This window comes from Macaca mulatta, chromosome 1, assembly GCF_049350105.2.
Source record: "Macaca mulatta isolate MMU2019108-1 chromosome 1, T2T-MMU8v2.0, whole genome shotgun sequence".
Taxonomy (NCBI): domain Eukaryota; kingdom Metazoa; phylum Chordata; class Mammalia; order Primates; family Cercopithecidae; genus Macaca; species Macaca mulatta.
Window position 1 is genome coordinate 34,371,290 of NC_133406.1, and position 13,711 is coordinate 34,385,000.

At 40.8% G+C, this 13,711-nt stretch overlaps 1 protein-coding gene across 2 annotated transcripts in view; it reads right to left on the reverse strand.

Moving 5' to 3' along the window:
• ASTN1 (astrotactin 1) overlaps positions 1-13,711 on the reverse strand; it is a 306,207-nt gene that overhangs the window by 66,885 nt on the left and 225,611 nt on the right. For both annotated transcript variants that reach the window (NM_001266732.1, XM_077989823.1), the window contains 2 exon segments: positions 6,347-6,535; positions 8,443-8,547. In NM_001266732.1, the coding sequence (NP_001253661.1) occupies positions 6,347-6,535; positions 8,443-8,547 (294 nt within the window).

Here is a 13,711-nt window from a genome sequence, read left to right on the forward strand (position 1 = left end):
GATACAGTTAACTCAGGATAACATAAACTTTCAGAATATACTTTTCAATCTTTTAAAAGAGTTTTATTATAACAGTGGCAGATGCTTGTGGGAAAAGCAATTTGGAAGTTTTTAGTCCAAAAAATAAAAGTCCCTCATCCATATCTCTAATCTTGGAGCAAACAGATAATTTATTTTGAGATTATATGTTCATGTTTCTCTATAAATATGCATATTTGTATGTATGTGTATATTATATAAATATACACACAAACTCATATACATATATAACATACATTATATATAAATATATATTTTTTGAGAAAAAGGATAACATAATTAAATATATATGTATTTATAATTTTACAGAAAGACCAGACCCTAGTATATCTATTCTTCTAAAGCTTGCTTTGTTCACTTCCATTGGCTAGGAATAGACTATCTTTGGGTGGATAGACAATAAACTGGTAGCAGTGGTTGCCTGATTGCCTCTAGGGAGTGGAACTGGATTACTGGGAAATAAGAGTGGGAAGAAGATTTACTTTTCATTTTATTCTGTTTTCTGCATTTTGATTACTTTAAATAAATAAACTTTTGAAAATAAAAAAAAAAGAGAAATATGGTAAATACTGTCAAGTCTATTATTATGGAAGACAGTCGTGCAGGGAAATGACAATCCAGGGAAATGTGGAGAGTGCTGCCAAAGGATGCATATGAAGAGCTGTGAGAGCATAAAATAGGCAGCAGAGAACCCTGTCTGAGTGTCAGGGGAGGCTTGGTGGGAGTGATGTTGGAGGTAGCTCTTGAAGAGTGGGAAGGAGGAGATGGTAGAATGGAGGGCGGGTTAGATAGATTGAGAATCACATGCCCCAAGTTTTGGAAGTGTGAAAAACCTTGATGCCCTCTTTCAAACTAGGGAAATCTTAGTCCTGGACCCATGATGGGGCCTGACATTTGGCAGGATATTATTTAATTATTTAAGGTCTAGCAATTTATAGAACTTTAGGAGATGAAAGAAAAATGCAAGCAAGAAACATAAACCATAGCCAGGAAGACTAATGTGTTGATCCTCAGGGCCTGGAAAGAGAGATAGATGCCCCCAGGAATTACGCAACAGAACAGACACAAAGGGACAAGAGAGTTTCAAGTGGAGGACAAGAGAAGCATTCAAGAGAGAAAATTTCTGAGTAAGACAGAGTAGTGGTGGAGACTTCAGAGAGCAAATCTGTGACCTTGGATTGACGCAGGAAGGAAGTCTCTAGGGACCTAAACTGTGCAGAGGCAAATGAAAAGGTTTAGGATTGACAGAAGATAACCTTATGTCATCAGAGTGGAGGGTACTCGGGGTAGGTAGCAGTCAGTGATGCAATGGCTGGAGAGGTGAGAGGGGGTGGTAGGCTGAAAAATGGCTCCCACAGTCCTAATCTCTAGAACCTGTGAATGGCAAAGGAGAGTTTACAAATGTCATTGAATTAAAGATCTTGAAATGGGGAGATTATCTTGGATTATCTGGGTGGGCCTAAAGCAATCAAAAGGGTGTTTATAAAAGGGATGCAGGAGGAGTCAAAGTCATAGAGAAGGCTATGTGGCTCAGAGACTGGAGTGATGCACTTTAAAGACGGGGAAGAGGCCGCACACTAAGGAATGCAGGTGGCCTCTAGAAGCTGTAAAGGACAAGGCAAGAGATTCTTTCCTAGAGCTCCCAGAAAGAACAAGCCCTGGTGGTGCCTTGAATTTAGTCCAGCGAAACTGAGTTTGGACTTCTGGCCCCCAGAACTCTAAGAAACATAAATATGTGCTTTTTTAAGTCACCAAGTTTGTGGTAATTTGTTGCAGCAGCCACAGAAAACTAATATAGGGAGTGCAGTCAATTGTTCGTGCTGAGAAGGCAGAAAGGAGTTACTGAAGGGTTTCAAGCTGAGGAGTGATGTCATTAAATAGCATTTAAAAATAACAGGCCAGGCACAGGGGCTCACACCAGCAATCCCAGCACTTTGGGAGGCCGAGGCAGGCGGATCACGAGGTCAGGAGATCAAGACCATCTGGCTAACACGGTGAAGCTCCATCTCTACTAAAAATACAAAAATTTAACCAGGCATGGTGGCAGGTGCCTGTAGTCCCAGCTACTCGGGAGGCTGAGGCAGGAGAATGGCATCAACCCAGGAGGCGGAGCTTGCAGTGAGCCAGGATCGCACCATTGCACTCCAGCCTGGGCAACAGAGCAAGGCTCTGTCTTAAAAAAAAAAAAAAATAAAATAAAAAAGGTAACAGACGGTGAACTGTAGAATGTAGAATGGAGTGGAGTGGCAGGAAACTGAAGAGGAAGAGATACATGACGAGGTGATTGCAATAGTTTTTGAGAACCTTGAAGAAACGGAGAATGGGAGATGCTGTTGAAGACATACTTAGGTGGTGAAAAGGACTTTGTAATGGTTTAATGTGGAGAGTAAAGAGGAGGATCAAGAAGGAATCCTCACTCTACGCTGTGACCCATCAATGGAGTTCACAAATCTACCACAGTGTAGTACTTATGGGGAAGAGAAAGCATCCATCATTGAGGTGCCTGGAGAATTTCCAGGTAGAAATGCTAAACACTCAAGAGCAAACGAGGTTTCAAGCCTCAGAAAAAAGGAGAGAATTAGGAGCGCCAATGGAGGTGGCTGCAAAAGGACAGTGCCCAACAATAGGAGGGAGAGACTCACTAAGCACAAAACCCCATGAAATGACCAAGATGCATATGGTTTCTTTAGAGGGATATGCACACACACACAAAAAAAGAGAAATAAAGGCCAAAGATTTATGGAGAGAATCTGCACAGAATTACATCTGGGGCATCAAGGAAAAGAGGATTTTCAAGAAAGCTGCCCTGGTCAAGAGGGACACAGTCTTCTGCTGAGATACATGGGATGGTCACAGGATTGACATCAGGGAATCTCCAATTAAGAAGCCCTAGGGTAGATTTCCTTCTCCCAGCGTTGTTTTTGTAGAGCAAAATAGCCGAAAGTGATAATTGGAAGAGTGAACTGGAGGTGAGGAAGTAGAGAAAAGAGGTATAAACTACCCTTGTAAGAAATGAGGTGCCAATACATTGAAAAGAAACAGCGGTAAAGAGGAGTGCGTGTTTATAAAAGGATTATTTTTTAGGAAGATACAAGGTTGCAGAAGAGAGAGTTCAGTGACTGAAGAGGTTGTAAAGATTAAAAAGGAGGAGGGTAATGAAGGAGTGAGGTCTAGAGGAAGCAGGGAGGGATGGGTGCCAGCACGCAGGTGGAGAAGTTAGTCTGGAGAGGAAGAACCTCCCGACATTTTCTGTGGCATGTGGGCAAAGAACGATGGGAGAAGATAGGAGTAAGATTAGACATGGGGACGGGAGGTTGAAAATTTCGCTTCTGAAATGTTTTACTTGCTCTGTAAAAACAAATTAAGACAGAAGCCAGGTGCAGTGGCTCATGCCTATAATCCCAGCACTTTGGGAGGCTGGAGGTCGGGAGTTCAAGACCAGCCTGACCAACATGGAGAAACCCCGACTCTACTAAAAATACAAAAATTAGCCGGGCTTGGTGGTGTATGCCTGTAATCCCAGCTAGAGGCAGGAGAATCGCTTGAACCCGGGAGGCAGAGGTTGCGGGTGAGCCGAGATCGCACCATTGCACTCCAGCCTGAACAACAAGAGCGAAACTCTGTCTTGGAAAAAAAAAAAAAAATTAAGACAGGCTTCATCAGACTTATCTTGAGCAAGATGAGCCTCAACGTTGGTATGGCAAACCACATAGTGTTAGCATGACAAATAAGTGCCTGTTGAATGGGAGGCTGCCTTCCAAAGATCTGGCCCAAAACACCCATCTCTGAATTTTCCTCAGTCAGGCATAACTAAAGCAAGTTACATATCTGCAATAAAACCCACATGGAAGTCACCACCTCAGGGGGGCTTTTACACCATTACTACCACCATCACCACTGTCAGTGACAACAAAGCAACAGCAACAGCAAACACCTTGAGTGCTTACCATGTGCTTGGCTCTGTGGTTCTGTGGCTCTGAGAATTTAAAGTTGCATAAGGCAAAAAACCTACTCATGAGAATTCTATGACTTTGTAGAGAGAAGAGGAGACTTTTATCCGAATACCTAACCTGAGAACACATCCCATGTAAAGGAAGATTCATAAGGATTCCTAAACTGTCGGGGCTGGAGAATTAGAGAGGGCATTACAGATGAGGTCCAGATAAATGATTGACTAAAGCAATATCACCCGGATGACTCCAGACTTCCATCCTTAAGTCCTGTGCTTTTTCCATTTCACTTCACCCTGGTAAAGTTCCTTTCCTATTCAATCCATACATAATTTTAGGTATCTGGTCATAAGTACAGAAATAAGAAACAGAGAAACTCATTTTACGAGAAGGGTTTTCAAGTCAGAGCAGGCAATAACATGTAATCAAAGGACTCAAGCCCAAAAATAGTGTCCCTTGCATGTCACAGAAGGTATAGCCCTCGCAGCACACTTGTCACTCCTAGGGTAAAGTTTCGTTCAGTATCAGCCCTCTCAGAGAGCAGGACAGAAGAATATCTCCCTTTGTCTTACGCACATATCATTCTTTATCAGTGACATTCCCTCGTGCAGCATTTTGGAATAAAAGGAAATGGATGCCAAAAGAGAAGAAATATATTTAAAGAACCAGACTAAAGAACAAAACACATAAACCCTATAACTTAGAAGTAAGTTTTAGGAATGAAGGTGGTAGATAGAGATTGACGTAGACCTACTAAAATGTTTGAATGTCTTTTAAGATTAGTAACAAGCAAGGAGCTTAATATAGACCATATTTCAGAGAACCAAAGTCAACACTTAGACTGTGGCAAAACTAGCTCCTGAGCAGCAAGAGAGGATTGCAATCAAGAAGAATAGGGCATAATGCCAAGGCCGTGGACAGAATTCCCTCTTGGATTCAGTATTTAACCTTAAGGACATTGCATTGCTTGGGAGAGAGGCAAGGTCTAGAACCAGGAGCTCTTGGTAGGGTCAGACTCTTATCTCCCAGAAATCTGAGACCCTGGCAATCCTTGAACCACTGGCAAACAGAAATAGAAGAGGATTCAGCCCTCTGGTTCAGTCCTCAGGCTCTGGCATGAAAACATAAGAAAGCTTTGCCAGCTGGAACTGGTAGTATCTACAGTTGCTTATATTACATTGCTCTCTTGGCAAATTGGAATCAGAACAATGTTAAGATCCTGAAGTTTGAAGAGATAGCAGAAGCCTGTGGTTGTGTTTCTGAGTTTACAGGAACCAAGGCTTGAGGGGAATGAATGACTGCAGCCACTGTAGCCCAGACACAAATCTCTTGTTTCTTCTGGGAGAAAGTGCCCAGCCAGAGGAGAGACCATCATAGCTCTGCTACCTCTTGAGCAAGGGAAAGCAGGAATTTGTGTGGAGCTCAGAGAACCAAGAGCACCTCAGTCACAGAGACATACTTGCCCCTGTGGCAGCCCTGCTGACAGTAGAGGTCCCTTGTCTCAGAAGAGCCCTGCCTTGGTCATTGAGTCTTAAGATGACCCATTTCTTGAGTTTTTATTGGGCTAATTCATCACTTGCCCTTTAGCAAGTCCCATATCCACAACTTGGCCTCATCAGAATGCCATGTGGATAAACTCAAGAGAAATTCCATGAATGGCAATTTTAAAGCAGTCTTGGTTGATCAGATACAAATATACTGGCCACTATGTCTGCTATACCAGAGAGTGAATCAAGAAGGTATAAAAAAATTCCAATTTCTTATACTTACTTGAACTGAATACTAACTTGCTGTCAAGACAGTAGACAAAGATTTGTTTGTGAGGCTGTTATTCAGAGCTATATAAACGCTTGGCCAATAGAGATTCCCTCATAACACAAATCAGTCGGAAAAATGAGCCTATGCAGAGGGCAGGATGAAGCAAGAAGGGGTTTACTATGTATGTAGCTGCTATAAAGGGATTCCAGGCAGAGTTGGGTGTGACTCCTGGAGACTGAATCATGCTCTCTGCTACTTCTCTCTTACTTTATACAAGCAGTCTGATACTTTGTCCTCCCTAGGGTAGCAAAATGGATGGTGGCTGGCAAGAATCTTTCGAGGACTCTCTCTGTGATAACTAACATAGTAAGCCTACAGTTTTGACCCCATTCTGCATCTAAAATTCCCTAAACACTTTGATTTTGAGATTTGGTTTTTGCAACCAAACCTTGGAAATGTTAAAGATGGGCACAGAGCATTGTGGGAAAATCTGAGTAAGACCCGTTATTACAGACTCCTTAAAATCAGTCTTATAGATTGTATGCAGGCAGCCGGTACTGACATGAGGTATGGAATTTGCCAACAAGCATGCCACTCACCTTTACTGATGTCTTCATACTCCAGCCAGAGTCGCCGCTGGACCTGCTTGTTTGGGTACCAGATAGAACAGGACTCCTCAAAGCCGTAGATAGCTTCCTGGATGTAATGGTTGCCGAACTGGTCCAACAATGCCACAAAATCTGCACGAGATGTAGCCCCATCCAGCGAGTGGAGAGCATTGCTGAGGGCTATGGAGAGGCATCACCCAAGGGTAAGAATGAGGGCTCACGCTTTGTGTATACAGATTCCCAGGCAATTCAGTCCCAAACATGGAAGTGCCTGTGTGGCTCAAAGTGATGTGGGAGAGCTAGCTAGAAGTGTCTGGTGAGTATTTCCATTTAGCTAAATCAGACATTTCAGTTCCTAAGTGAGTATCTTTTAAGCCAGTTGGTTGTATTAACTCTGTGCCAAGTTAAGCAAAACGTTGCCAAACCTCTACTCCTGCCCTCTTTAAATCAATGTTTTTTCTTTTTTTAATCACAGGTCATGACATTAAATCAATTTAGTGAGTTCAAATAATAGCATTTGAAAAAAGCAGAAACAATTAGCATAGTCTAAAATAGAAACACAAATACCAGTCGAGAACATTTCACATCATGAAGATAAAGTATCGCTTCATGAAACTTCTGTTGTATGCATGTGGGAGTATGTGTACGCACAAGGTCACGATACAAAATGTGTTCTAACTGTGGGTAGTGATCAAAAAAGGCAATTGCAAAATACTGCCTTCAGACGTAGACATGGGCAATGAGAAGACAATGACAGAAGAAAGGAAAGAAAAGTCACTAATACACGCCTATTTTATTGCAGAAATTCTAAAATAAAAGGACTGGGAAATGACAAATGGAAAAGAAAACTTGTTAGCCTCCTCTCCCCCAACCCTGCAGGCAAATCTTGGATTTGCTGTCTCTCTTTAAGAGAATTACTGTATATCTGTCTGAAAGATGGCCTATGGTAAATCTTCCAAATCCAATACCTTTTGGATCTGGCTAGCTTTTAATGATCTCCTCTTCTACATACCTGTCTCCCATGAAGGCAAAGTCAAGTCTAGCTCAGCTTGAGACTTCAAGTGCTGAGATCCACATCACAGTGACACCATTGTGTGACTTTGAATGGCATGTGGCAACAGCGATATTTGTTGTTAACTCCTGACATGCACAGCATCTGTGCTGGGTGCACACTGACTATGGAAATGGAGTAAAATCTCTAATGTATTTTCCTAGAATGAAAAGTAGCTTAGTTCTTTCTAGATGTGCTGCACCAGAAGAGTTTCTGTCAGTAAGGTCCCCATCCCAATCACTTCTTGCCAAGAACTCTTTTGTGTTAAAAGAGAAAAAGTTCTGAGTCCCCTGTGTCCTATGAAAATGTGCTATATCCTTAATGCATTATCTTTATGCACAAAACTTTACCCTTTGTGAGTTTCTGTCTCACTTAACTTCATAACTTCTCTATTTGTCCTCTACCATTTATCTTCCTCCCATTGGCCTTAAGGCTCTACCTCCCTATTGCTGACTCTAAAACCCTAAGTAAGTTTGGAACTCACTACTCCTTAACTTACTAACTATACAGAGCGAGCTAATATCTATTTCTCTCTCTCTCTCTCTCTTTCTCTCTCTCTCAATCCCTCAGTCTCTTCATTTCACTCACTTGCTGTTTAGGAGTGTTAGGCTGATTTCTGGTTTTCCTTCCCCGCTCTTTCTTGCTCTCTTTTTTTAGTTCATTGTATGGAGTCTCTAAATTACGTTCTTTGCATTTGGAATGCTTAATTCTGTCAATTTGTAAAAAGTCTGCTTTTATGTATCCTCTCCACATACTGGATGAGCCCAGGAAAAATTATACCTTCATTGGCTCCGGTCTTGCCCTTTCCTTCTCTTCTGTAGTCCAAGATAACATGTGCAATGTAATCTCTACTTAGAAAAGAATCCGATTCTAGCCATCTGCTCTTTTGGATAAATCTGAGTAAATAGCTCTCACACCTCATGTAGTAGCTACATTTTAGGCTGCATCTTCGACAATGGGACCAAAGGCTTCTCCCCTTGGAAAGGACTTCTAAGTTCCAGAGAAGGTGGGCAGGATAGGCCGCAGCAGTGCTCACCCTGAGAGATGGCCACTTGGTTGAGTTTGATGTGGTACATCACAGACCGGACCTTCCAGTGCTGCAACACGGGGTACCCAGACACTTCACTGAAGTTCACCATCCCTAAGGACAGAAGAGATGTAAGCTCAGTTCTGAGACTGATTCATAAGTCCCAAATCAAAAAACATGACCCATCTCTATGAGGAGAAGTGTTGTAATTGTGAGAAAATGATTAAATGTTCTTTGATGAAGAGAATTTCTGGAACCACAGTAACAACAGCTATCATTTATTAAACCCTTACTCCATGCCAGGCATTTTGCTAAGCACTTTGCATACATATATTAAGCCATTTGATCCTTGTGGGACAGTCGTTATTATTTGAATTTTTTAAATGAGAAAATTGAGGCTCTAAGGCTGGCTATGTTACTGCAGTAGGTGGTTTCAGAATGATAGTCACTTTCATACACAATAACTTCTTGTTCTCAAAACCTGACTAGCCTCTCTCTGGCTACCTGGCAAATAGACTTTTTGGTGCCCAGTCATTTCGTCTGTAAAGTGAGAGGCTTAACTGAGATGACCTCTTGCTTCCTTTTCAATTCTGATTCCTACCAGCTGTATGATTTGGGGCCATGCAACTCATTTGTTTGCATTTTGATATCTGAAAAATGGGGATAATGGTATTCATCCAATCTACTTTATAGGCAGGTTGTGAGAACAATACAATTATGGGCATAAAAGTATACTTTGAAAAAAGATAAGGTCCCTAAGACACCAGGTAAGCCAGGATGGGGCTCCAGATGAGTCTGAGGCCAGGCGGCAGTTCTTACTCATTCTGCTATAATATCCCCATAGCAAATTTATATTAAACCCTAGGCTTACTGTAATACACCCGATTTTTACTCTTTTTAATGGTTGCAGTAATTGACTCAGCTCACACACCTGATAACATTGATTTTTCTGTCTCGTTTAACTGATTTGTGTTCAGTATTTAAGTTTTAATTACTCTCAGGCTGATAATGCTTATTTCTTCTTTACCAGAAGGAACAGTATCAGGGTGACTAAATCATTAAGTGGCAGGAACAGCCAAATATTGAGTGCCATCTCTGTGCCAGACATTGTGATAGCCATGTGTTGTCTCATTTCTACTAATGGAAAAACTGAGGCTCTGAGAAGTTAAGTTAGTTGTCCAAAGTCACTCTCAATAAACACAACCTTACAGCCTCTTAGTGATGTTATTAATGGGCTGTTCTTCCTTGAGTACCTTGAAGGAAGAACGTCACCCTGTTTGAATTCTAGCTATTACTATAAATATAAATGCTACCGAAACAAAATAATTAGGTCATAGGAAAAAAAGTTGCCTTGCTAGGTTTAGAAAACCAATTTTAGCTTTATTTCTATGCTTAATCTTTGCTATATGTATAAGTTATAAGAATATATACACACTTGCATATGTGTGTACATATTTATATATATACAAATATAAGAGCAATATATAGTACATTTATATATATTATGCATAGAATGTGTGGTGTGTGTGCATATTTACAAATATAATGGCAATAATACATATGTAGTGAATTATCCTGCCATTTTGACCCATGTTTCTTTCAGGCTAAATCAACTAATTTAATACTTAAACTGGATGAAGAGTCAGTAGGATTAATTAGCTGCTTGTCAACCCTGATCAAATTAGGTGAGTAACTGCCAAATTTTCATTTCTGTGTGAATTATATGGGAATAATTTTTGGTAAGGCAAAAAGAAAACAGGTCAGGAAACGTGCTTAGTGAATCAATTGCTTAAATTTTATCTTAGGCAATCAAAGGTAAGCTACCTGAAACTAAGAGAAGGTTTTTAGTATTCTTTTCTTTCAAATATTCTTTTAGGGCATTAATCTTTGTGACTACCAACAGTCATACTACTACATACTTTGGCTTTTAACTTTCACGTTAACTTCAGAAGCATACAAATGGAATTCTAACTTTACAAGTTTAAGACTTCAGTCACATGCTTTAAAGGTACATTTTATGAGAGCATAAGATGTGCATGATATGTAGAACTATTTAATATAACAAGTATTGTCTAATTAGGTCAGCTCAACGGCTTTGCTTTTAGTTTGAAAAGTTTATTTATAAAAAAAAAATAACAAGTCCACTAAATAAAAATTTTTCAAATTATTAGGCAAAGCCACCTTTAATTGAATTATTTCATAGGGGAAAAAGAAACAGGAAAGAAATCACAAAGCCTGAGCTCTAAGGTTGGCTGTGATGCTGCAGTAGGTAGTTTCAAAATGACCGTCACTTTCATACCCGTAACTTCTTGTTCTCACAACCTAACTATCCTCTCTGGCTACCTGGCCCAGGGATCTTTCTGTTCCCAGTTGTTTCACCTGTAAGGTGAGAGTTTTAGGTGAGATGATCTCTTGCTTTCTTTTCAGTTTGGATTCCTACCAGTTGTGTGACTTTGGGCAGGCCACTCATTTACTTGTGTTTTCATGTATGAAAAGTGTAAATAATAGTATTCATCCTATCTACCTTACAGGCAGGTTGTGAGAACAAAATAAAATTATGGGCATAAAAGTTCTTTGAGAAAGCTGGGCGCGGTGGCTCACGCCCATAATCCCAGCACTTTGGGAGGCTGAAGCGGGCAGATCACTTGAGGTCAAGAGTTTAGGACCAGGCTGGCCAACATGGTGAAATCCCATCTCTACTAAAAAAAAAAGAAAAAAGAAAAATAGCTGGGTATGGTAGTGCGTGCCTGGTGCGTGCCTGTAGTCCCAGCTACTAGGGAGGCTGAGGCAGAAGAACTGCTTGAACCCAGGGGCCGGAGGTTGTAGTGGGCCAGGCTCACGCTATTGCACTCCAGCCTTGGTGACAAAGTGGAACTCTGTCTCAAAAAAAAAGAAAAAAAAGTTCTTTGAGAAAAGAGAAAGTATCATACACATACATGGCCTCCATAATTTTATCATGACCACCCTCCTTACCTCTCTCTCATCATACCTAACTGCGTAACTTGGCATTTCTTAATTAGTGCTTTTGTTAAAACTTCCTGGGCTTTTTAGTCCAGAACAACAGAGGGAAGATAAAATAAAGAAACAAGCACAGATGTTGGGTGGGGAAGAGGGGTAGGGTGTTCCATATCCACACAGAATGAGCCAAACAACTGAACTCCATTACTTAGTTGATCAACATTTCTCCTGGATGCATTTATGCCACACCATAGTCAGGGAACAGTTACATAACTGTTCATGCTTAGAAGTGTTTTTCCATGCCTACTTACAGATAATAATTCTGTTAGTTAAAACGAAAGGGGTATTTTAAAATATATATTTTCTAGGTGAGCCATATGACATACTTTCTCAAGGTGCCCTTGACAGGCAGTCAGTGTCATGCGCGTACGTGTGAAGAGACCACCAAACAGGCTTTGTGTGAGCAATACAGCTTTTTAATCACCTGGGTGCAGGCGGGCTGAGTCCGAAAAGAGAGTCAGCGAAGGGAGATAAGGGTGGGGCCGTTTTATAGCATTTGGGTAGGTAAAGGAAAATCAAAGGGGGGTTGTTCTCTGGCGGGCAGGAGTAGTAGTCACAAGGTGCTCAGTGGGGGAGCTTTTTGAGCCAGGGTGAGCCAGGCACAAGATAATGTCATCGCTTAAGGCAAGAACCGGCCATTTTCACTTCTTTTGTGGTGGAATGTCATCAGTTAAGGCGGGGCAGGGCATTGTCACTTCTTTTGTGATTCTTCATTTACTTCAGGCCATCTGGGCCTATACGTGCAAGTCACAGGGGATGCGATGGCTTGGCTTGGGCTCAGAGGTCTGACAGTCAGGTTCAATTTTTTAAAAAATTTTATTATTTTGGGACACATTTCTGCTGGATGACTATTTTTCAAGCAATATCTCTGACTATGTTTTCTCAAGAAAAAAACACTAATTTTTCCTACCTATTCTTGAAAAAAGAAGAACTGAAAAGACTTTACCGGCAATATTCAAAGCAAGAAAAAGAAAGAATAAGGAAGAAAGGAAGAAAGGCAGGAAGGCAGGAAGGGAGGGAGGGAGGGAAGACACTAGCTTTTTCTTGTTATTTTTTCTGAAATGTCAGGGATATATGTATATTGCCCCAAAGTTCTAAAGCCAAGAGTCCATCCCCTTTGGATGGACTTTAAAAAATTCTAAAGAGCCCAGAGGTCCAAACCTTCACATAGATTTGATGACTGTGGCACCCAACAGGCCTATGAATGCAGCCAGCAGCCTCCTCTACCTCCTCTGGACTTCCTTCCCTTTCTCAGCTGAAAGACTGAATACACAAATGGACAACGGCCAGATTATATATAAAAATAGAACTCGGATTCACAATCCTCAGCAACCAGCTCAGAAAACCAACCCGTTATCTAGAGTAACCAGCCTAGGAAGTCAGTCTACTATCTGTAAGTCAGACTGATAGGAAATCAGACCACTATCCATAACAAACAGCCCAAGAAGTCAAAAAATAACTGCTATAACAATTGACACCAAACAACCCAGACTTGATGAGTAGCTGACAACTTCCCTGTTTTTTTCCCAGTTCCACTTAAGTCCAAACAGAGAAAGTACAATATGCACCCCTAACCAATCACATAGGATGCTCACTTCTAGTTAAGCCACCTACAACTTTCTCAACCGACAGTCTCCAATATGGGCATACTTGAAGACTTTCCTATTTTTCTCTCTAAAGCTTTTCCACTCCTCTGCCTGTCTTTGAGTCTCTGCCAAAATACAAGTGATGACGGCTATAGCAAGCCTCCAAATAAATAGCCTTTGCCTGTTCTTGTTTGCTTGGTCTTTGTTTATTTCCATACAACATGTAACACCAAAAAGTCCTGTTATTTTGATGAAGAGGGAAGCCAGCAGCAAGATAAGACATGTAGTTCAGTATTTTCCAGTGTGTTCTTCAAACTGATAATTCTACAAGATAGAAATAGGTGTTATGTGTGAAAATGACTCTCTAGTTAAATGGACTTGGGAATTGCTGGCTTAAAGTGAAAAGGATTTCTTTACTGCAGGGCTTCTAGGAAACTTCTCTAATGTTGAGGTGTTGTGTATTGCTGAGAGGAGGATACGCTTTCCAAACATATTTGAAGGCAGAACCCATTTATGAATGGAGCTATGACTTTTCATAAGAAAAACAACAAATAAAAAAACACACTTGGAAATGCTGATATAGAAGATTCTTAAGATCACTTTAGCTCTAAAATTCTCTAAACTAAATTTACGGGAATTATGACCTATAATAGTAGATAGAGTGAAATGATATA